The 24242-nt window shown below is 45.9% G+C and overlaps 2 protein-coding genes across 2 annotated transcripts in view; one reads left to right on the plus strand and one right to left on the minus strand.

Moving 5' to 3' along the window:
• The first annotated feature begins 3126 nt into the window (after positions 1-3126).
• On the plus strand, positions 3127-20023 carry DENND11 (DENN domain containing 11). The gene is made up of 9 exons (XM_039708040.1): positions 3127-3438; positions 8809-8908; positions 9935-10093; positions 11229-11382; positions 12493-12631; positions 13189-13320; positions 13503-13653; positions 13847-13915; positions 14995-20023. The coding sequence occupies exons 1-9, from the start codon at positions 3216-3218 to the stop codon at positions 15188-15190; spliced, it is 1323 nt and encodes a 440-aa protein (XP_039563974.1). The 5' UTR covers positions 3127-3215; the 3' UTR covers positions 15191-20023.
• An 890-nt stretch (positions 20024-20913) lies between these two features.
• Positions 20914-24242, minus strand: part of AGK (acylglycerol kinase) — a 36449-nt gene continuing 33120 nt past the window's right edge. The window contains exons 14-15 of the mRNA XM_039708039.1: positions 23728-23812; positions 20914-21842 (exon numbers count right to left, since the gene is read on the minus strand). Of these exons, the coding sequence (XP_039563973.1) occupies positions 21705-21842; positions 23728-23812 (223 nt within the window). The 3' untranslated portion in view covers positions 20914-21704. The remainder of the gene's footprint in view (positions 21843-23727; positions 23813-24242) is intronic.

Below are 24242 nucleotides of genomic sequence, written 5' to 3' on the forward strand. Positions count from 1 at the left end.
GCCAATGCTAATGGGAAACATCTGGAGCTTGGCAGCACCTGTCCACAGTTGCCCGGTGGATGGGGAATTCTCTCTGGATGTGGATTTGCAGTGCCAACAAGCAGCTCTGCAGGGAGCCTGACTCTCTCTCAGTCTGAGTCATCTCCCTGCTCCTGCATGCTCATCCCTTCTCCAGCTTCCTGGGGCCTGTAAGGTGGTGATGTTTGCTGACAGCCTGTCTGCTCCATAATCCCATCAGAGATCCAGCCTTTGTGGTCTTTACCTTTTACCTGTATACCCCTGTGATGGGGCCTTGTGTTTCCTCTTTAAGTCTGAATTTCACTTCATGCATTTAGATATGCATTAGTTTGGGCAAGCATTGCAGCCTGCATGAAGAGGTCATTAGCCTAATTCATAATGTACAGATTTATGAATGTATCATTTCAAAGAGTCAGGAGAGAGTCAGGAGCAGGTCAATGTCTCCCTTCACTGCACCTCTTTGTAAAAAACAGGAAGAGCCTTTGGCAACCTGTGTTTCAAAGTGGGACTAGAGCAAGTTTTCACTAACTGGGGACAAGGTTACAGCAGCCTTTTTTCTTAGCCTTGAGGAGAGCTGCCAGAAGAATGTGCAGTGATTGGAAGTGGCTGCAGCCCATAGGATGCTTGGCACAAGCAGCATCTGCTTTCCTTTGCACACATCAAGGGCAATTCCCACCAGAACACACAGGGCCACATTGGTCTGAGGTCTCTGTGCTCTCCTAACCCATTCTTTAAATGAAAAGTATGGCCATATGGGTCTCTGAAAAAGACTGTGATGAACAATTCATTTGATATAGAAATTATTTGTATCCTATTCACCAAAACAGCTTCAGGATTACATGGCAGGAGCCCACTACTCTTGCATCTGGCCCAAAGGTTGCAGTATTCCTTGCAGGCACAGAGCAGCTGCTCTCTTAGCCTCAAATGCAGCTGCTGCATCGCCCTGTGCCTTATCCTGAGCGAGGTCCAAAAGCGTGGCAGTGCCAGCACTGGCTCTTTCTGCTGTGACAAGCTGTGTCTGCAGCACCTGGCCAGCTGAGATCCAGGGCCACTTTAGTACTGCTGTGGTCTGACTGCATTCATCAGATGTTCAGCAGCTGGAGCATCAGATTGAAATGTATTAATTTTGAAGAAATAAAGCTTTTAGTCCCCATGATGACACGTTTTTAATACCCAGAAAGGAAATTCCTTCAGACTTGTTTTCAATTCCACCTCAAACAATTTTTAAACCTCCCCCCCCACCCCCGCTTCAGGATTTAGAGGAACTATCCATTTTTCCAGTGAGGGATATGATATGTAAGGGAGAAAACTTGGACCTGTGTAAAGAGGGCCAGCTTGTTCATCTTGCATTTTAAAAATAAAAGCTACCACACTTTCATTTACATTTTTCCTGACTGTTCAAAGACCTGATGACAATTTCGTGAGCCCTCAGCTGGAGGGAAAAGGTGTTCATTTTCTTTTGAAGTAGAGTTTTTGTCTCTATTGTCTTCCAGCCTAAATAATTTCAATTTTGGCAAAATAATAAAACAGTAGAAAATATGGTCTTTGTTTTTTTACATGTATCCAACAAAGATTGTGCTGTCAGCAGGCCCAAATTGCTTGCCAAAGCCATATCAATGGCTCTGGTACCACCAGGTCCCTTGTCCCACAGGCTTTTTCAGCAAAGCTGGGAGTTCGGAGCATGATGATGTTTCACACATCTCAGAGGCAGCACTGGCAGCCCCTGCTCACTGCCACTGCTTGCTCGTCCCACTGCATCCCTTCCCTCATGCTGGGACAATACTGGTGTGGTTGCACTGCTGAGGGGACCAGGAACAGCTCTGCACCACAAATAGCTCATGTGGGTCATGAAGGAATTCTTATTTGGGATTTGTTTCCTGCCTAGATTGCTGGGGGACAGACACTTGACATTTGTAGCAGCACTACTGTGGAGATGAAGATAGAAATGAGCTGTCACTTCAGCATCACCAACATACAAAAATATATTCATCCAAATGAAGATTGGCACTGTCTATACAGTTAAAGCAAAGCATGTGGCCAAGTATTTGCAGAATCTGGCTTTTCTTTACACAGTAACAAAATATTGTGCAGGGTTTGTTTCTTTTTTTCTTTACCAGTCACCTTCTATGAAAAACTCCATCTGCTAAAAACCACCTACTCTGGTCTATAGCTCTGCAAAGTAAACTTGTGCATGGGCTTTGCGAAACAAAATGCCCACTCAGTGTTGGAGCTGTCTGAAATGAAGCTAACAGCAAATAGATGCTAATGTTACCCAAAAAAAAGAGAAAAAATCCAAATCCCACTGCTGAGGAAACTGGATGATGGTTTCTTAATGGGGTATTGAACACTCAGAACTGCTCAACAGGAAAAAAGTTAGACAATTAAGGCTTTTATGACAGTATCTTCCTTTTAATTGTGGCCTGCTTAATTGGGTAATTCGATTAATCAGAAAGACCTAGGGAACCAAGTTAATCCTAATGACACCTAATGACATTGGTGGTGGCATAAGGAAGATGGTAATTACAAAACGTTGGCTGACTAGATTCCATGGTCATGCTTCTGTCTGACCCATCTTTCAGTCTGCTTGTTCCGCCCAAAACTGTTTCACATCCTTCTGTAGCACCTATGCACGTATATATACATACATATATATATATGTATATATAGACATACATATATATACACACACATATATATGTACACATACCAGTATACACTGGATCAATACCCCTGACTGCTTCAGATTTGTGGCTCGCAGTTCCCACCACAGCCATTTGAGGGGGTGCGAGCCTGCCCCCGTTGCTCTGCCCAGTTCCCGGGGTTTTGCCAGCAGGACGGCTTTAGCGGGGCTGGGGGCGGCAGCTGCCCGGCGTTGCTGTCACAGCCTTTTGGAGACAGAGGGCGGGCAGCTGGCTCTGCCCTGCGCCAGGAGGCGAAGCACGGGCAGCCGGACTGTCCCCAGCCCGCCGTGCTCTCCAGGAGCCGGCACCGGAGAGCTCCGAGCCGGGATCTCCGCCGGCGGCCCCGGCCCCGCCCCGCCGGTGACAGCCCCGAGCTCCCGCCCCTCGCTGCCCGCCCCCCGCCGGTGCGGCGCGGGGGGTGCGGCTCGGCTCTGCCTCGCTAGGCTCGGTTAATCTCTGCTCGGCCCGGCTCGGCTCAGCTCTGCTCGGTTCATCTCGGCCCGGCCCGGCCCGGCCATGGTGGAGCGCTCGGACGAGGCGCCGCTGCTGTTCTGGGCCGAGGGCCCCGCCGTGTCGGCGCCGCCGCCCGCGGCCGAGCCGGGCAGCAGCAGCAGCGGCGGCTGGAGCGCGGCTCCGTGGGACGGCGAGGGGCCGGCGGAGGCGGCGGGGCCGCAGCGGGCCGAGGCGGAGGAGGACCAGATCGTGGCCGTCTTCGTGGTCACCTTCGACCCCCGCACGGGTGAGCGGCGCCGGGAGCGGGCGCGCTGGGACGCGGGGGCCGGGCCTGGGGCTCCCGGTGCCCCTGGAGTAAGATGGATGCGGCCGGGACTGGGCTTCCCCTGGGGAGCGCTCCCCCCGCATCCCGCCTCCCAGGGAGCGCTCCTCCCGCCGTGCCGGGGCAGCGTGGCCGGACCCCGGGCTGGGCGGCCGCGGGAGCCGGGCTGCCCTCTGCCCCCACGGGGGACAGCGGCTGCACCGCACGGCTGCCGGTGTCGGGACCGGGGGCCGTGCGCATTTGCCGAAAACGGAGCACAAGGGGGATTGCTTGTGGTCTCCATCCCGCCGAGAAGAAGTTCTGGCGGGAGGAAGGCGCCGCGTCTGGTGCCGCTCGGAGGAGAGGCATGGGTGTATCTCCACGGCACAGCGAGTTTGTGGACGGCGCTGGGGCATCCCCTGCGCCCCACACAGATTTAGGCCGAGCCTCTGCCCAGCGCTGCCTGGAGGGCACCAACCTGTTAGCAGCATCTTGAGAGCATCCTTCTGCCTCCGTGGAGTGGCGCAGACCTGCCCGCAGCTATTGGTGATGGATGGCGTTTGTGGCAGGCGTAAATCCGGCAGGCTCGCAGGGCATGATCACCAGCAGCAGCAGCAGCTCAGCTGCGTATTTCTTGGTGACCAGTGTGTTTAGAGGCTGGCCTCTGGCGGGATCTCTGGGACTTAGTGCTTTGAAGGAGTGCTGCGATCCAGGAGGGCAGAGGAGAGGGGCAAGGGAATATATTTTCTACTTCTCATTGCCATATCCATCTCTCTCAATGTTGTTGGACTGTGCTGTTGTATCACTACTGACAGAGGTTATTAATTTCAAACCTGTAAATCAGCACTTCAGGAAATGTTTGAACTTTGTTTTCCTAGTCCCACTGCTCCCACAGTATCCACCAAACAGGATGTTAGGACACAGGTAGGAAGTTAGCACCTGCCTTGCACCTGTGAACACAGGTACTACTGTGCAGAGGGGTCTGATGTCCTGAGACACATTGCTGGGTCTGCCAGGCACCAACCTGGGGTTCAAAGGCAAGAGGGAGATTCGGGAGCCTATTTACATCCAGATGTGAGACTGAGCTCCTCTTTCTTTTCTAGACAGGCAGTGCGTTAGCAAATCCACAACAAAAGTACAAGAGACAGGAGTTTGTAAAGCACAGTGAGGTTAGTTCTTCGGTGGGAGGGAAAAGTACCTGACATCCTGCTCACAAGAGGACCTTGGTAGTGAAGTATGAATGCCAGTCTTGAACTGAAAATCCTAAGGAAGTAGAGAACAGGACGTAGCTGCTGGTGTGATGTGGTGTCAGCAGTGCCCACTGTCAGACAGCATGGCTGCAGGGTCCCAAAACACCCAAGGGATTTTGAGAAGTTACCCTTTCATATTGCACCCGAGGGAAGTATCTTCAGTCTAGAGATAATTCACTCATAAAAATCTGAAATAAGAATGGATGTCATCTTTCCACCAGGAGATGGAAAATGGAAGTGTTTCTCCTAAGTATCCAAAACATGAAAGAGTCTGGGTGAGTGCAGCGACAGCAGGTTGCCTTTCAATCCGACAGCATATGCCTTCCATGAAATTGTGAGATTTTCTTGAGAGTTGGCAGGAAGCTGAGCTTTCTCAGGAGTTTTTCTTAACCAGCTGTTGCTTTGAATGAAGTCCAGGGAAAGTTGGGCAACAGCTCTTCTCACATCTGATGTGCAGTTAATGCTGGGTGTCACCAGCCTTGGAGCAGTCTGTCAAGTCCAGGAAGATTTAGCTTCCTGCTGCTACCCAGCATGGATGATAGGACTGTGAGCAATACACCAGCAAATGTCAGCTTTACAGCTGGGGAGCAAAGTGCCCTGCACAGGGTGTGGACTTGGAAAAACATAATGAAGTTGCAGTGGTGTGAACTTGCTAAGGTCAAAAAGAGAATACAGGAATTACTGGTGAACCACATCAGATAGTGTGAGGGACTTCTGTAATGTTTATAAGAGTAGCTGGTCCTTGTGTATGACTTAAAGGAAATAATCCAGTTAGTGTCTGAGCGAGCTGCTTGATCCTGCCCAGGAAAAGCACGGCAGACTCCTTTGGCAGCTTGCTGAGGCATAGGAGCAGCTGAATTTCTGATGGTGGCTGTGCAGGTGGTTATGCCAGGTAGTGTCTGCCCAAATACAGGCAAGTAGGTGGGCAAGAGAGGTTTTAGTGCAGAAGCATGAAGTGGTAACTAGGCCAATAAAGAATGTAACAACTTCCCTCCAAAATTTAGATGGACTTGAAGTAGAAGAGCTTAGTGTACAGCAGTTGCATGTGATGAGTTTCCAAAGGTAGGTTATGGGGTTGCCAGGTCACTGTTACAGTTCCAGTGTCCCTGGGACTGTCAATGCTCATGTGAGTGACTGACATAAGAGCCAGAGGCAGCTTCTGAATCGGTTCAGTCCTCACCTGCAGCATGGTGAACCTTGTGGCACTTGAGAAGGAGCTCTCTTCACTGCTGTTGTGGGGCAGCTGATAACAGTCACCTTTGTGGAGGTCCCACACAGCTTATAGGGTCTGTGAGTCATGGAGAGAGACAAGGAAGAGAGGGAAGTAATGTGTTTTGCACCAGTGAACATGCAAATATTCTGTTTTTCTGTCCCACATTTCCTCCATGCAGGAAACGAAGGGAGTGTAATGTTTAGGTTACACTTTATGCCTCTCCTGTCCTGGCCCAACATGGTAGCACTGCACAGCTGGGGACCCTAAAGTCCTTGGGAAACATCTAATAGTGAGGAGTGACAGGTGATGACCCAAAATGCTGGTGCCAATATCTTTGTGAGGATGTGAAAATCCAGTGGAAAGGAAATACAAGGGAAAGAGGAAGAACATCCTTAACTTTGCACACTAGAAAATGAGTGCTGGCTCAGACCTGACCTGAAGGTGGGAGATAGCTTCCAGGAGATCAGATCTGCAGATCTGTCTCTCAGCAGAATCACTAGTCTGCTCTCTAATGCTGGGTGACTCTCACTTGGAAAGTTTCCTGTGTGCACGAGAGCTGCTTTCTCCATGGGGAAGGGCAGTGCTTCCTGTTTTTCTACAACATTGCTCCCTCCTCCCTCTGGTTTCTCAGGCAGACTGGCAGGCCTATTGCATCTGGGTGAAGTCTCTCCTTTGTTTGCTCTCCTGTTTCGCCAGACTGACTTTCCTACTTTTTAATCTCGGCGTTTGTTCTCCAACTGCCACGTTGCTCGTGTGTTCATAGGGCAAGGTGGCATGAGGAACAGCCAGAAGCACAGCTGCAGGTTGCTCCTGACAGATTCCAGAAAAAAAAAATAGCCATGTGATAGGTGAGCTGGTTTTGAGGTCACATGCAGGGTAAAGATCTGTTTCAAGGCATCCTTTCCTTATTGTTGCTACAGAACAGGCATTGTGGACATTGTTTGAGCAATGTCCACTCTAACACCTCTGCAGTGGATGTGACACCTGACAGTGTTTGTGACTAAGCTGAGCAAAGCCCGTCTTCCTTTGCTTTTGTGGCACTCTCCCCTTCCATCTATGAATCTACAGGTAATGACCAGTAAGGGATGCTCTGTGGGGCAAGGCTTAAAAGCACATCTGGCCTTAACCACAATTTCATGGTTATGAGGCAACAGTCTCAAGAATTGACTTCCTCACGCTTTCAAGGAAGGCTCTTGTGCCTTTAAAGAGCAAATCAAAGAGGCTCACGCAAGCCCCAAACAACAAAAGCCACCATCTATATATAATCTGCAGGCCCTCCAGGGGAGCGCACGGCTGCTATGATGTCACTGCTCTCTCTGCCAGCCTTTCACACGCCTCGGAGGCCGAGGCGCTGCACAGCAGAGCTCTGTGCTCTCGCCTGTGCTGCGCGCGGGTCACGAGGCTGCTGCTGCTCCCCGGCTCTCCGGGAGAGGTCTGCTTGTGCACTGCAAGAGGGCACTTGGATGCACATCTTCTCCTGTTGCCATGCCTAACACTGTTGGTTTTTTTGAAGTCCTTGCCAGGCAGGGCTGGGGGAGGTCTACTGAATACGGCATCTATGTGAGAAGAAAAACAGCGTATTTAAATGTCAGTGGCTAAGCCCTGTTCCTGTGCAGGCATATACTTGTGCAGTATGAGTAATGAGACAAAAGACAGGCTTCAGAAATGAGGCCTGAGATTTAAATATCTCCAAGAGTCTTGGCTGAGTGTAAGGCCCCTTCAAATGTACGCTGTCTGTGCAAGCACTGCTGGAATGCTCATCCCAAAGGGCAGGGAAAGGAGTGAACCAGTAGGAAGCACCTTTTTGCTGCATCTGCCCCAAATGTACACTGTCTGTGCAAGCTGGAATGCTGGAATGCTCATCCCAAAGGGCAGGGAAAGGAGTGAACCAGTAGGAAGCACCTTTTTGCTGCATCTGCCATTGCATTATCCTGAAGAATTTTGGTTTCTTTGCCTTGTTTTTAAAACTAAGCTGTATGACTTCAAATGCTGTGGGCAGACTGACAGCAACTCGGTGGATGAATCTGGAGCACATCTCAGTGCAGTGGGAATGTCCAGGTGAGCAGGTTGGGCTCTGAAGTGCTGTCATGGGAAAGTGTGAGGAGTCATCCCTTTTTTGGTCCATGGTAAACTTGTTGGACTTCATTTGCTTTAGGGACATTTTGTGACTTCTCTGATATCATCTGTTCCAGGATCAGGCTCCTCAGGTGGCCTTTTCCCCTGAACAACTGCAGGCTTTCTGGCTGGGTTAGCAGGTGACAGATGTTTGCTGATCTTGATCTAGGTTGTAATTTATGTACTTCTTTGTTGGTTATTCCAGCATGCACAAACACATTGCAGTACTTGGATCACCTCAGCCTCCATATAAAGCTTCAGGTAACTCCTCCTATCCTAAAGAAAATAGGACAGATTCAGGGAAGAAGTGATGACTTGGATGATGGCTTAGGGGTTTCTGTTTGACCAGGCCTGCCAAGCACAGGGAAAGAACAATATTGGTGGTGGTGTGAGCTATTCCAGAAATTCATCCTAAAGAGCAACAGTCTGTCCTTTGGTTCTTTTTTGTGGGATGGATGCTTGTGTAGACCAAAGCTTATCCACCATCAGGTAAAATCATAGCTGCTCTGTAATTAAAATAAATCCACAAAATAGCACTAGCTTCAGAAGTGGCCCCAAATGTCCTGCAGCGTCCGTGTGTTGTGCTACAAGTAACATTTGCAAGAGATGTGTGAAGTACTGTATGTCATGTACTGCCTGTGACAATGTAGGAGTTCAGGAGTTGTGTTAGGACACAGGTGTCCCAGGGTTAGAAAAGCAACAACTTGTTGATGACGTATGCAGTTTAGAAAAGGGTACTGTATTCAAGCTTACCCAAATGAATTTGCTTCTCTACAGGCAACATGGTGGAATGGTGTTTACCCCAAGACATAGATTTGGAAGGTGTGGAATTCAAATCCATGGCAAGCGGGTCCCACAAAATCCAGTCAGATTTCATGTGAGTATATCTGAGCTATATTGCTTCTTCCTTTCTTTGTGCATCTTAATTCATAACATGGATGAAAAATACCTTCTAGGAAGCTAGGGTCCTGCAGAAACTGGCTTGCTAAGCTGTTTCTACCTGCCAAAGATACTTTTCAGACGCTTTCAGTATCATGTTAAGTATCAGCTAGCTGCAGGGATCTGCTGTATGACTCCTTTGCCTGTGGAGACCAACTGGGGCAGGCCAGCTTCTCACTGGTGTGCAGATTTTAATGTGTACTGAGCAAATGATCTGCACTGCCACTATAGAGACTGTCAGCAGAGGCCTAGAGTGAAGGGCAAGGAATGGTAGAACTGAAATGGGAAGGATTTTGCAGGAACAGGACTTAGAAAAATGTCAACTCTGACAGAACTTTTGGTTCCTTTAAATGTTGTTATAAACAGGTCTTGCTCACTTTCTTCTTTGCTAGTTCCCTCAGTGGAAACACGTAAGAGAGAAATTTTCTGCATTCTGCTAACCCAATGTTGCAATGCAGCAATGTTTTGCAATGAACTGCAGTGTCACAATTCCTTTTGGTGAGGAATAACAGTTACTTTCTTAAAGGCATGTGAACTGAACTCTTGTGCAGTCTGATAATCAGTTCTTCAACCCAAAATATGACCAGGTAGCTGTACTGTACTCAGAACTGCATTCACTGCAGGCTTCTTCCTTGGAGGAAGGGCTCTACACTGACTGAATTATGCGTTCTGTTGGTCTTCCTTCCAAGTTACTTATTTATTTTATACTTCCTGGCCTGTGGCATGGCTGGTAGGGGCTTTAGTGGGAACACCTGAGAACTCTTGCCTCAAATATTTTGTCTTGCTACTCAGAAGACTGGGGCACCCAAGGCCTGTCCTCAGCCCTTCAGTTAGCAGGGTGGGATTTCAGGGAGCTCCTTACAGAAGAAAATATATTCCCAAATCAGCAATTTTAGCCCTCAGTTACCTTTCTTCTTCTTTCTTCTTTTTAACATTAACCCTTCTGTCCAACCTTTGTCTGCAGTTATTTCCGGAAAGGGCTCTGCTTTGGCCTGGCCTGCTTTGCCAACATGCCTGTGGAGAGTGAGTTAGAGCGTGGTGCCCGCATGAAGTCCGTGGGCATCCTCTCCCCTTCCTACACACTGCTGTATAGGTACATGCACTTCCTGGAGAACCAGGTCAGGTAAGTTCCCTTGAGAATGAGCCTGGCCATTCCCCACCTGGGAGAGGTTATGTTCCTTCTAGGGAGAGCAGTTTTAGGCAAGTGAGAATTCAGTGACAATGCTCTGCTGTGATTTCCTTGACTGGCTATTTCTCCAGAAAGTATTACAGGTTCACAGTGTGAAGGAGACAAGGAACTGATTAGCAGCAGTCTGTTCCTTTCTTAACAGGCTAGTCAAATGATACCCAAACCCTGGTTATTGTAGGCAGACATAGATGTCACAGAAAGAATAAGAAGTTCCCCTTTTCTCCTTCTGAAAACCATTTTACTAGGGGTTTACAAAAGGCTTCTAATTGTGTAATGGTGCTCCTGGCTAGCTGTGTGCTTCAGTTGTGTTGAGTGGATCTAGCAGCAAAAATGGTGATGGTAGAAAACTGTTCCTACCTGAGTGTGTTTAAAACGGGACCAGTGCTATGCACACCCCAGCCTGCTGCCTGTGTCAGCGTGTGCGTGTTCTCTGGCTGCACTGAGAGCTGGTAGTCCTGATGTTTTTTCAGCCCTCCTGGATGAATCTGTGCAACTGAAGCACCAAGGATCCCTTTTAGCTGGGAGAGCGATGTTTGTTGGGGGCAAGGCACTAAACAAGTAGTCTAGAGATACTACAGATCCCCCCTTTTCTCCTTTCTTTTCCAGACACCAGCTGGAAATGCCAGGACACTACTCCCATCTAGAGGCATGGAGAGTTGAGAGAATAAGAAGTTCCCCTTTTCTCCTTCTGAAAACCATTTTACTAGGGGTTTACAAAAGGCTTCTAATTGTGTAATGGTGCTCCTGGCTAGCTGTGTGCTTCAGTTGTGTTGAGTGGATCTAGCAGCAAAAATGGTGATGGTAGAAAACTGTTCCTACCTGCGTGTGTTTAAAACGGGACCAGTGCTATGCACACCCCAGCCTGCTGCCTGTGTCAGCGTGTGCGTGTTCTCTGGCTGCACTGAGAGCTGGTAGTCCTGATGTTTTTTCAGCCCTCCTGGATGAATCTGTGCAACTGAAGCATCCAGGATCTCTTTTAGCTGGGAGAGCAGATATTTGTTGGGGGCAAGGCACTAAACAAATAGTCTGGAGATACTACAGATCCCCCCTTTTTTCCTTTCTTTTCCAGACACCAGCTGGAAATGCCAGGACACTACTCCCATCTAGAGGCATTCTATGATGACAAGAAAGGCGTTCTCCCTGATAGCAAGGGCACCCCCAGCTCTCAGCAACCTGTTCACTGGCTGCCTTCTATCCACAGATACATGTACCCAGAGATGAAGGTGAGGCAGGTGCCTGAGGCCTGCAGGAATGAGCAGTGGACTGCTGCTTCTTGCTGGTGCCTCATACTCCTTTATGTAAGCAGTCACTCCTGTGCTTTGCAGGCTGCTTAGATAAGATTTTGTTACTTGGACCGTTGCAAGCTGTGTGCTGGTCTTGCTCCCACATTCTCCAGAAAGTATTACAGGTTCACAGTGTGAAGGAGACAAGGAACTGATTAGCAGCAGTCTGTTCCTTTCTTAACAGGCTAGTCAAATGATACCCAAACCCTGGTTATTGTAGGCAGACATAGATGTCACAGGGAGAGTTGAGAGAATAAGAAGTTCCCCTTTTCTCCTTCTGAAAACCATTTTACTAGGGGTTTACAAAAGGCTTCTAATTGTGTAATGGTGCTCCTGGCTAGCTGTGTGCTTCAGTTGTGTTGAGTGGATCTAGCAGCAAAAATGGTGATGGTAGAAAACTGTTCCTACCTGAGTGTGTTTAAAACGGGACCAGTGCTATGCACACCCCAGCCTGCTGCCTGTGTCAGCGTGTGCGTGTTCTCTGGCTGCACTGAGAGCTGGTAGTCCTGATGTTTTTTCAGCCCTCCTGGATGAATCTGTGCAACTGAAGCACCAAGGATCCCTTTTAGCTGGGAGAGCGATGTTTGTTGGGGGCAAGGCACTAAACAAGTAGTCTAGAGATACTACAGATCCCCCCTTTTCTCCTTTCTTTTCCAGACACCAGCTGGAAATGCCAGGACACTACTCCCATCTAGAGGCATTCTATGATGACAAGAAAGGCGTTCTCCCTGATAGCAAGGGCACCCCCAGCTCTCAGCAACCTGTTCACTGGCTGCCTTCTATCCACAGATACATGTACCCAGAGATGAAGGTGAGGCAGGTGCCTGAGGCCTGCAGGAATGAGCAGTGGACTGCTGCTTCTTGCTGGTGCCTCATACTCCTTTATGTAAGCAGTCACTCCTGTGCTTTGCAGGCTGCTTAGATAAGATTTTGTTACTTGGACCGTTGCAAGCTGTGTGCTGGTCTTGCTCCCACATTTAGCCTTAGCATCTGTGCATGTGTCCCTGTTTCACCTCTAAGCTGTTTTCTTCCCTTTCGCTCCACCTGCAGATCACACACCCTGCTGGCTGTATGTCTCAGTTCATCAAATTCTTTGGTGAGCAGATCCTCGTCCTCTGGAAGTTTGCCCTGCTGCGCAAGCGCATACTGATATTTTCACCACCCCCAGTTGGAGTTGTCTGCTATAGAGGTATATTTCCAGGGACACTGCAGAGCTCTGATCTAGTAGGCTGAAGCATTGCAGAAATTGCCTGCAAGTACTGAGGGGACAGATGTCATGCAGGTCTTCAAAATCCATTGTGACCATGCCTCGTGAAGACACCGCTCAGTCTGCATTTACACGTTTCCTTTTCTTCAGGCCTTGTGAGTAAGGACACATCTGGCACTGTCAAACTCAGTGTGAAGACACTGCTCAGTCTGCATTTACACGTTTCCTACCAAATGCTTTTCTTCAGGCCTTGTGAGTAAGGACACATCTGGCACTGTCAAACTCAGTTCCTGTCAGGAGAGGACGATAAGAGCACTGACTGAATTTGTGGATTCTAGAATGTGGGATTCCTATGGGAGAACTGATTATTTCCTATGCAAAACAAGATGTCATCACTTGAGAAGTTCTGGTGTTCAAGGGCATTTCAGAGCTCTGACCATTGTTTTCATAGGGGCCTGTGGGAGAAGTGGGCATTTGGGGTTCAGAGTGCCCTTGTGGGAAACCAAAAGCATCTCAGGATGTACTTGTCTTGTCCACAGTGTATTGCTGCTGTTGCCTTGCAAATGTTTCTCTGCCTGGTCTTGGAGGAACTGTCCCAGAGTCCAAACCATTCTTCTATGTGAATGTGGCAGACATAGAAATGCTGGAGACAGAAGTATCATATGTGGCCTGTAAGTACGGTGGATTAGGTGTGGTGTTTTTAGCTTCAGGCTGCAAAATGTCTTGAGACTGTGGAATAGAACTGATGAAAAATAGGTTGTGCACAGAATGACTAACTATGCAAGCAGGAGAGAACAGTTGGTCTGCTGGGAAAGCAACACGCTGCTCTGAAAATCTTCTCTGGTTTTGGCAGGTACAACAGAAAAGATCTTTGAGCAGAAACGGGATCTCTATGATGTCTATGTGGACAACCAGAATGTGAAGACGCATCACGAACATCTGCAACCGCTCCTGAAAATTAACAATGCTGACAAGGAGAAGTACCGACGGCTCAATGACCAAAGGTAATCACAGACGTCTGGGTGCTCCTGAGAGGAGGTGAGGAATAAAGAGGACACTACTCCTTTGTATTTTCCTCCTTGCAGTATTTTCAAAATATCCCACTAGTTCAGCTCATCTCTTGAAGATTCTGGTTGTCTCATAAAGCTTTGAGGTTCACAGTAGGTATGTGCAATTAACTTGTCTCCCTTCTCTCAGGCAGATGTTAATGTATTCTCAAGAAGTGGGTGAGGACTGCAGCTCCTGTGAAGAGGACCTTTTTATCTTGTGAGTGGATACCTCTAATACTTAGTTGGACACTGCTAGTTTTAAGGAGTCTCTTGTACTGATTTTGTGTTGCACTGTTTGGCATATCATGAAGCAGCATGTTTGACATAATTCCATAGTTAGTTTTCTTCCTCTAGAGGTCCAAAAACAGACTGGCTCTTCTTCAGATTATCTTCCTTTCGACAAGCCAAAATGTAGTATCCACTGGGGTCCCTTATGTGCCAGAAGGGAGAAGTGAATTTTAAAAACACAGTCGGAGATGTAAGAATGCCCTCGCAAACATAAGCACTATTGCCAGAACATTTGGCTCTGGAAAGGACAGTTTTCATGGAAAGCAGGCACTGTACCATACTGGGGGTTGGTACAGTGTGGAGATCAGACCTGCATGTGAAGAACTGGCCCACTGATGTGGCTGACTTCATACCTGGCAAACAGAGGAACCAGAACTGGATGTAGAGTGGGAGGTACAGAATTAGATAAAAACCACATGCCTACCACCTCTGAAGCCGTTCTCTGCCTGTTGCTATTCACACTCTGCAGCAAGTGAGAAGTAATGGGATGAAACTGTGTGAAGGGCTGTGGGGGCAGAGCTCTGATTGTTGAGCTTCACAGGTGTAGCCAGAGCTCTTTTTGAATAGCTTTGCATGTTTCTAGGAAAGCAACAGGTAAGAAGTAGCTCTCACTACTGGTGTGTTCTGCACCAGTAATGGAGAATTGATTTACTCATTGGCTTATCAGATGGGTGACAACACTGTTTCCTCCTTTACATTATGGGCGCTGTAGGTGTGATGTACCTGCTTGGTGACCACAGAACACACTTTAGCTGATAATGTGGCTTCCTCTGAGGGAAATGCCACCCACAGACAGGAGCACTGCTGTCAATTAACAGTTACTGCTTTATCTTTGTTTATTCTGGGTCACCATAGAGAGAATGGAAAAGTACTACAGCACCACCTACCAAGGTGGGATCTCTGGCTAAAGGGGGTTAAATGCAGTGCTGGGGCTCTGCTGCCTGTTTGGTAAAGATATTGTCTTTTTGGAGAGTGTGTGCAATCCCTTTTGCTGACTTTACCCTATAGGTTTTTCATGGAGCAGAACAACCGCATATTCCAGACGCTGATGGAGGTGTCAGCCAGCCAGGATAAGACACTGACAGCTGACCACGCACGAGGCATGGGCCTGGATCCCCAAGGGGATCGAAGTTTCCTTATGGACCTCCTGGAAGTGTATGGCATTGATGTTATGCTAGTCATTGACAACCCCTGCTGCACTTAAAGCAAGGGCAACAGAGATGGGGAGCAAAGATCACTTTTTAAAGACTACCAGATATTGCTTAGGAGGATCACTGGAACTCACCACAGCCACAGTTATTTAATAACTTTATATGGAGAGTATTTATAATTTTAAAAGAAAATGTGATTTTATTTTCTCACACTCAACTTCCCAGTGAGTACCTGCTCTAAGGTTCCTTTTGGTTTTGTCTCCCTTTCCCTTTCATTTGTGTTTTTTTGTTTTGTTTAGCTAGGACCAGTGCCACCTTTGCACCAAACCTCACTGTTGCCAGTGATAGCTAGGTTTTGGCGTAGCCTGGATACCTGAGGGCTGAAGACTTCAGGAAAGCACTTTGTTTGATGACAACCAATGTGAAATGCTATAGCTGAGCTTTCAGACTTGTCTGGAAAATCCTCCTATCAACTGCCCCTTCCACTTGGGGACTGAAGAGGGCTTTAGCACAAGCTGTTAATGGCCCAATCTCATAAATAGCTCCTACCAAGTTTATTGGTGGGGACAGTTAAACCAATGATAACAACCAGGACTCCTTTAAACACTCCTCACGCAACTTTAAGGTGAACTGAAGCCACCCTTCCTTGTAAATGCCAGAAGCAAGTTTGGGATCGGGGATGCTACAGGATCTTATGACTTTGCTTACCGGAGCAGCATGGTTTCACTTTCAGCATCTGAGGTGGTCTAAACTGGCAGAGACTGCACCTACGTATCTCATAGCTGGAGAAGAGCACCCTCTCTCCTCAGTCCATACCACCACCACCTTCGGCTTTTAGTTTGCATCACACCTGCTGCTTTGGTTTAAAATCTTCAAACCAGCAAGATGGTCTCCCATTTAACAGGGACCAACACCACTGAGCCACTTTGCAGTCACTGCTGTCCAGCCTCAGCGCGGATGGTGCTGGGCTGGAGGGGGTAGAATAAGTATGCTTTAACTAACGTCACTAGCCCTTCCTTTGTAGATGATGGGACTTCTTGCTCCTTTGCTTTAATACTGTCTGCTAACCCTCTTTTTGTTGAGCCTTCAGCACTGCCTGCTGCTATCCCTGGATTTCCATGTGAGACAGAGAACAGACCTTTCAGCAGGAACAACTGAAGTTTGCAGGAGGCTCCCTTGGAGTTTGGTATTCTTACCTGGCACAGCTGCTAGGAACAATGTTTAAAAGCAAGTCTGTCTTTTTTTCTGGGCAGAGCTGTAGAACCAGATGAAACAGATGTTTTCTTATGCTGTTGAAAGAACAGGATTCAGTTCCTGAAGGACCAGTCATTTCCTCCAAGAAGGCCATCCCAGTGAAGAGTAATCCCTTTGCCATACAAAATCCAAGAATGCTACTGTGGGTTCTACATGTGACATACAGCTTTGCTCCAAATCCTTCAGCTAGTAGCAATATCAGCTTTCAGCTGACTGTTCTTCCTGAACTGTGGCTATAGCTGATTAGTTGCTGCTTCTGTCGTTACAGATTTCAGCACCCTTAGAGGCTTGCTGTGCACTGTAGGAATGCAGACTGTAGCTGATGTATCCATTTGTCCTCGCATTTTACAGGATGAGACAGAGCCTGAACCACCGAGATCTCACCCACTCTAAAGCAGGCAAGCACGTTTTTGAAACAGGTGAAGCAAATGTTCTCCAAGCATACCCTCTGTGGATTGTCTTCCTCTGGAAAGGGGGAGGCAATTGTTCCTGCAATTTTCCTGTCTCTGAGCAGTCACTCACTTCCCTAGCTGCTTTTTCAAGGCTTTGGGATGTTTTTGTACAGAAGAAAATATGTGGTTGTTCATACTGTCAATTGCTCACAATAACTGTAACATCATCCTTAGACAGTTGGGGAAAAAAATGGAGAAAGAGGTAAAAACAACTGAGTATCATTTAATGGAAAGACCAGTCTCTTTTCCTTAAAAAATGGCTTTATTTTGAAATTGACACCTGACGTATAAAAGTGGCCCACAACCTCCACACTTTTCTTCTCTAACTTCCACTTCAGTTTTAACATGCTGTCTGCAGTGACGATCCCTGAGGAAGTACAGCTGAGCTACTCTTGTATTGCTGTCACTTCTTCAGACATCAAAAGAAAAAAATACAGAACTGAAACTAGTCGCAAGCAGTTTCTCCTCTTTCTTGAAGGTTTGGTACATAGTTTAGCTGTGGTCAATTGTTAAAGACTTTCTATTTTGTCTTTTGCTAAACTAAACAGAAACAAACCTTTGATTTAATGTTGAAATTTTATAGTCACTGCAGTGAGAGGCTAACGCCCTGCATTGTTGATTACAAACTGTTGGAACACGAGGTCTAGTAGACTGCACTGACATAGCCCACTGAGCAGAAGCTCCTGAAATTCCTATTTGATTTATTAAATGTCTGCTTTCCAGAAATCAGATCCTCAGTTGTTAGCAGTAGTATGGGTGCAGAAGCATCAAAGCAAGCAGATTACCATAGCAGCATCCATGTGCTACATCCAGTTGGATGGTTGCAGCCTATCTTATTCTTCCTTGTAATTTTGCTTCTCTATTAAGGCTCTCTTGGCAGTCAACAGCTACAAAAGTCAGGAAGCTGTCCAACAGAAGACAGAACAAGAAGACTCTTCTCTCCTAACCCTTCCTTATTTGATTAGCTGCAAAAGTGCTTTCACCTGCACTCCTTTTCTAAAAGATAGCGCTTTTATTTTTGTCACATGTGGAAAGTTCTCAAGAAATGGGTAATGGGTACATAATAGAAACAAATTGTTATAGCTTGGGACATGAAGGGCTGTTCTGTGGAACCAGTTTAACTGAGTCATATCTTTACAGAAGATACCATAATTCAAGGTAAAACAGTTATGTACAGATATTCAAAATCCTCTCCTGGACACTCAATTGGTGCTTTGTTGCATAGTAGCAGCTGGGAGACATCTACAGGGTATGTTTTGAATCAAAAGAGGGAGGAAAACGTGGCATAAGATAGGATACTGCTGATTTGTCTTCTCCCTTTGCCTTTACAGTGGTGCCTTCAGTTTCTTGGGTTTAATGCCTCTGGTCAGTTGCTGTGATCAGAGCCCAGGTTTGAATGGTGGTTACGGTAACCAGGTCTACCCTGTGCCCCTGTGTATTCTCCAAAACTCAAATTGTTGGATAGCCAGTGCGAGTTCTCAGCTTGTACTTGCTTGACTTGAATCAGGAGAACAAGAACTTCCGAACTGCATCTTAACTCAAGCTGCACTAGAAATGTATAATCAAGCAATGAATTATTACTACTTGTACTATCTGCACTGAAGGGTAAAGCTTATGAGAGACATAAAAGCTCGATTTTCAATCTGAACAAGCAACACCATGCCAGACATCTAAATGATCCAAAATCTTCTCACTGCAAGGTTAGGCCAAACTGCATAGCGCCAATAAAGAACTATAATGGATACTAGGAGAAAGGCACTTTATGGAATCAGAATTCAGATTTGACTTACAGACATGCCACTACCTTCTTTTCTAGCATACATGAGGTACTTACTGCAGTGTATGTTACAGCCAATGGTCATGACTGTCACAGGAGCTGAGTTTGTGTGTTCACCATCCTTTTGGGCAGAAGAAAGTCCAATCACCTTTTCAAAAGGAAGTAGTTCCCTGTACAGGTTATTTAGTAAAGCAGGGTTATGGAGCTAGCCCATTTTAACACCTGTCAAAGTTAATAAGCAGAAGGCTGGAGTAGCTGTGGCCCTCGTGGCCACAGACTGTGCAAGGGACAGGAATGCTTTGCTCGGGGAGGTGGAAAGACAGTAGCTCCTGGAATAGCAGGGTAAGAGCACTCTATCCTAAAGCAGAGTTCTAGGTAAAAAGCATGCACATTAACCCAAACTCTCATCCTAGCCATTACTTCTAAGTTAGTTGCTGTCTTCTTCCCACCTTCCCAAAACCAGTGGTGTAGTAATTATAAGAAAGGACAACATAAATGTCTTTTACAAGGGACTGGAATGTATTGACTTAACAGTGTCATCTGTCTAAAACTGAGGGTACTAAATGCCTATGAACCAGGATTTTAGATCTTGGTTAATGCAACATGTCATTCAAATGGGAATGTTTAAATGTGGTCAAAATAAACAGGTGCCTTGAGCTGGCCCATCATTAGATTGCTATCCCTCCTTTTTATTTATGTTACAGTATTTTAAGCCCTTCTAGAATGGATTTTAAGTTGAAGTCAGGATAAGTGTTTTCATGAGTGAGACCTAGGATTCTACTCCTCCTTCCTGTCTTGGAGTTTGTACAAAGGAAGATTTTTGTGTTGCTGTCAGACAGAAACATAAGAACTGAGTCCTTTCCTCAACACTTCAGATAGTGGGTTCAGCCCCTGCCTATTTTATGTAGTGTCTATCTCACACCTCCCTTCTGAATGTTGCAATTCAGAGGTCTGGAATTACCCTGTATTGGAAGAACTCTGAACTGCAGAGGAAGGAGAAAAACTACTTGAATGGTATTTGTACAAGCTACTCAACTTATGCTGATGTGAATATTTAAATACCAGCCTCTGTCTCAGATGATCCCTTGGTACTTCAACATGAGAACAGCATCAGCAATACCAATTCTGAAGGGATCTCTTGGTTACCCTCAAGCAAGGAATTACATTGTAATGGGAGCTATGGAAGAGAACTATGATTTTTCCTGTAAAATGGTACAGATGAACAAGGAGCCAGTTCTCACCACCTTACCCCTTGCAACAGGCTGAGTGTAATTCTAACAGCTCTGATGTTGTTTGCATCTTGCAGATGTGTGGTTGCTCCCATAGGCCTGTGGCTCTGTAGAGAAAATGCTTACTAAAAACATGGGTATTTTTTAATACAATTAAAGCTTACCTTTTTGAAATGGCTGTTGCCTTGTCTTTCCTGCCACTGGAGAAAAAACACATTGCTGATTTTATTACAGAAACATCAACTTGAGGGAAATCTTCAGTGGTCAGAACTGCCCTTGACTCTGAATGAGCCAGGGGCTGCAGAGCAATGTCCAGGTGTCTCTGTGGCAAGCAAAAAGAGCAAAGCACAACCACAATGTTCCTTGGAGAGTGACCCAGGGCTCCACTGAGCATTCTTCATTACTGCAAACCAAAAGACAGCACAAACCAGGTCCTATCACCAGCATTAACTATGAAAAGGAACTAGCAGGCTTCTATTCCCTTCAGTCTCAGTCAAGAGTTACAGAGCGGATAGGGCTGGAAGGGACTTCAAAGATCACCCAGTTTAGGTACTTTGTGTCTCTACACTGTAGTCCAGGGAAGAACATTCAGCTTGGTTTCAGCATCATGCAGAAACCCAACTTGCTTCCACTTTGAAGGCATTTTTCCTGTAAGATGTCTCCAGCAGAGGATGCTGTTGGAGCACAGGCTGCCAGGATTTAGTCCTGGAGAGAGCTGCTGGAAACCAACTCATTTAGGTCTGTATTTTGATAACAGCAGAGAGTCAACAGGTTAACTTAGACTAGACCACAGTGTAACATATTGACTACAGACAATCACATCAGAAAAATAAGGATAATTTTCTTTCTTCCAGTAAGCAAGGCAGAATCAGTGAATTTCTAAGTTAGAATAAGGGCAACAGATAAGCTTGCCTAAGCCAGTAATACTTCTTTTCAGCAATTAAAGCAAACTATAAATAAAAGCTCATAAAAGCAACAAAACTAATTACGGTACTGAGGCTCAAGTGGATGGAGGTTGCATATGGAGTGGTGAGCACTGTTTACATTAGAGAAGAGCAATCAGACACAATAAATAATAAACTTTATTTGGGTATCCTTACTGGCATTATACTACTGCAGGAATAAGAAGAATACTTACAAAAAAAAAGACTCAGCTTGTTAAAGAGTCTTTCCAAATGTACTTCATACAGCTTTGGGTCAATGATGTTTTCCAATTTGCTTTTGTGCAACATACCTAAATTGCTCAAAGGACTACATTTCTACTATATAATTACTGAAACTCTGTGCTGTTGAATTTGGCAAGATGAAAATACATATGGGGAATTCTTAAACTTGCTTTGTATCACCAACCTCCAGTTTATTTTGTGACAGAGTAGATAACCAACCATCTGTTTTAATGTGGCAATTCCAATGCTTCATAGAATTCCTTAGCATTACTCCCCCCAAATATTTTTTTCCAGGATCCCAGGTTTTGCAAGATTTTTACATGGGTAAAGTAAAATTAAACTCTTAGAACACAAGGACAAGTATACTTAAATTTTACTTAATATACAATTGCATTGCAGCAGTAGCATGTGGCACACAGCACTCAGCCTGTAGTGCTGTAAATGGATGACTTCTTAGGGGAGGGGGAAAAAAGATGCCATCAAGTTAACATGCATTTTTCAGAATTTTCATTTGCATTTTTAACCCCTTTGAGACCAGTCAAATGATACACTTCCAATGGAAGTACCTCGCACATAAAAATAGCCAAAAGGCTTATTAGTCTAGTGGGGTTAATCAGGTTAGTTAGGTCTCATGTGCCTTGAAGAGACCGTGGTAAGACTGGTGAACACTGCCCCTCTGCCATGAGCTCTCATTGTACTGCTGCCTGCAGCAGCTGCTCTCTCATCCTGGGGTCACAGAAGAAGCGGAGTTTGCGGGGTAAGAGCTTCACCTCCACAGGCATGGCTTCATACTCCTCATTATCAATGCCAAAGGATCCCTCAGTGCCCTGTGTGCAGTTAAACATCAAACGTTACTTCAGCAAGGCTGTAATGCTGATTTTACTAATAAAACACAGTTGCACACTTAGCTCAGTCTCAACCAAGACCTGCCTCTGCCTTCCAGCCCATTTTTTCTCCATGACACAGGGAGACCTATCCTTCACTGCACAGAATGTACTAAGAGTCTGGTGCATGAGATGTTACCTCACTTAGTTACTAATTAGTGATAATTAAACACTAGGAAGCTCTAATGACCCACATTGTTTATACTGAAGGATTCTTTTCTATTGGAACTACAATTATGTGCACTAGATCTTGGGTCTGCCAGTGGTGACATAAACTAATCTGCAGAAATGCCTGTTAAGTAACTTCTATTAAATCCATGTCATAAACCCCTTTCAGCATTGTTTTACTATATTGATCTGAAACATGAGATGAAAAGTAATTTACTGGCCAGGAATTACTCAGCAGTAGAATTTTCTCGAGTGTTTAATGCTGATAAAGTCAGCATGTGATTAAAACCATTCATCAAAATGGCAGGCTGACTTTACCTAAAAACAACTTCAGTGACTGCTTTGTGTGCCCTTGACTCACAGGAGCACTGTGCTACGTGGGTACTCAAACCAACTGTGAGGGAACTGGGACACCAGAGCAGCACAGACTAGGGGAACCAGTACAAGTTCTGGCAGTCAGACATACTGCAGAGCAGTCCACCTCCATCAACATCAACTGGTGAGACTCATCTGGGCTACCTGCAGTTCCTTCACTGGAGCTGGGCCATGGAGTTGAACTGCTCTGTACCATGCACCCATGTTCTGAAGATCTTAGCAGCAACTGCAGTATGAACAGCTTATTTTATACCACAACCATTACTCACGGCCCAGCTGTACTTAGCCCAGCACTGCAGAGTATTCTTTCAGAATCACAAATTTATCACAATCTGAATTCAGTGGAAGCATTAGGATGCTGGTTAATCATGACATCATAATTCATGATTTTTATTTGGTAGCAACAGATTTTTTTGCCTTTCAACACATTCTTTATCCCTTAATATGGAATTATTTTGCCAAAAGATAGATCACTTGAAAATAGAAATTATCTAGGAGATTGATTTAATGTCCTTGTAAAAACAAGAAACTGTCTTCCCAGGGCCACAATAACAGCTCACAGCCAGGAAAAGATGAATCTAAATTACACAGGCAGGCACAGCTTTGTCTTCTTTCTCAGCTTCATCATTTCAAAGTTTTGGGGCACTTCTTTATACTGATCTCAGCTCCCCTGCCTTGCCTTACCCTCCTTTCTCTCTAATATTTATCTTCTTCTCTACAGCACAATGCCTTCTAGGGCAAAATGTACACATCTTCAGTGCTAAGGAAAAGAAGATCTGCATATCACAGCATTACAGAATGTTTGAATCAACAGTGGATCATCTGGTCCAACCTCCCTGTTCAAGCAGGGTCAGCCCAGAGCACATTGCACAGGATTGCATCCAGATGACTCTTAGTATCTCCAGTGAGGGAGACTCCACAACCTCTCTGTGCAGTCTGTTTCAGTGCCTGCTTATATGCACAGTAAAGAAGTTCTTCCTAGTGTTTGGGTGGAACTTCCATTTGTATGCAATACACTCAAGAGACCCTTTAACCACTACTGTCTTCATAAAATATCTGCCACTATTTTGTGGCAGAAAAAATTTCCCCCATCAGGTTTACAGACTGCTTGGGGAACTTCAGTATGTCTGTCCTGACAAGGGACTCATTGGCTGCACTGGGAACTGAGTGTCTCACTTGCAGTGTAATCAATCTCCCAGATTTAGAGTAGGAATTTCTTAAAGTGCAGCATCAACAGGTACAAGAAACAAAGTGAAAGACTTTTTCAGATCTCTCAGCTTCTCACCTCTGGAAGTTGCAAGATGCATCTGCTGGCTTGGATGTACTGACTCCCTTCAGGACACATGTGTGGGTCATGCATCTTTTGACTTCTGTCCAAACCAAAAGAGAGATAAGGTAAGGACATGCTTCTCTCAGAAACAGCCTTCTTCAGGGATGGCATTTTGCTGTGGTAAGTCACTATGCATTCGGTAAACTTCGAGGTTATATACACAAATATTTGTGTATTTAACTGTGAAAAAGTAGAAGAGTCCTTCCCTCTTCTGTTGCAGTCAATGCAAATCATAATGTACCCACAGCCTCCAACAAGCTTCTGCTCTGAGGCTCACTAATATTTGAACACTGGCTCAATTATATTTGAACACTGAGCAGAGTTTTGTGCTCTTCACTTCCATGCTGAACTGTGAGCTGCCTGCAGTGACTACCTCATATCTTATGCAACTAAACTTACCAACAACCTAAAAAATCTAAGCCAAAAAAAGATAGACAGAATTATAGTTAGAAGCATTACTATCTAAAAAC

This window comes from Passer montanus, unplaced genomic scaffold (genome assembly GCF_014805655.1).
Source record: "Passer montanus isolate IOZ18808 unplaced genomic scaffold, ASM1480565v1 scaffold20, whole genome shotgun sequence".
In the NCBI taxonomy this organism is placed as follows: domain Eukaryota; kingdom Metazoa; phylum Chordata; class Aves; order Passeriformes; family Passeridae; genus Passer; species Passer montanus.

Bases quoted from the DNA above. Each gene is read 5' to 3' on its own strand.
- DENND11 (XM_039708040.1), top strand. From the start codon at position 3,216: ATGGTGGAGCGCTCGGACGAGGCGCCGCTGCTGTTCTGGGCCGAGGGC. The intron at 8,909-9,934 runs GTGAGTATATCT...CTTTGTCTGCAG, and splicing joins AAAATCCAGTCAGATTTCAT to TTATTTCCGGAAAGGGCTCT. The intron at 10,094-11,228 runs GTAAGTTCCCTT...TTTCTTTTCCAG, and splicing joins TTCCTGGAGAACCAGGTCAG to ACACCAGCTGGAAATGCCAG.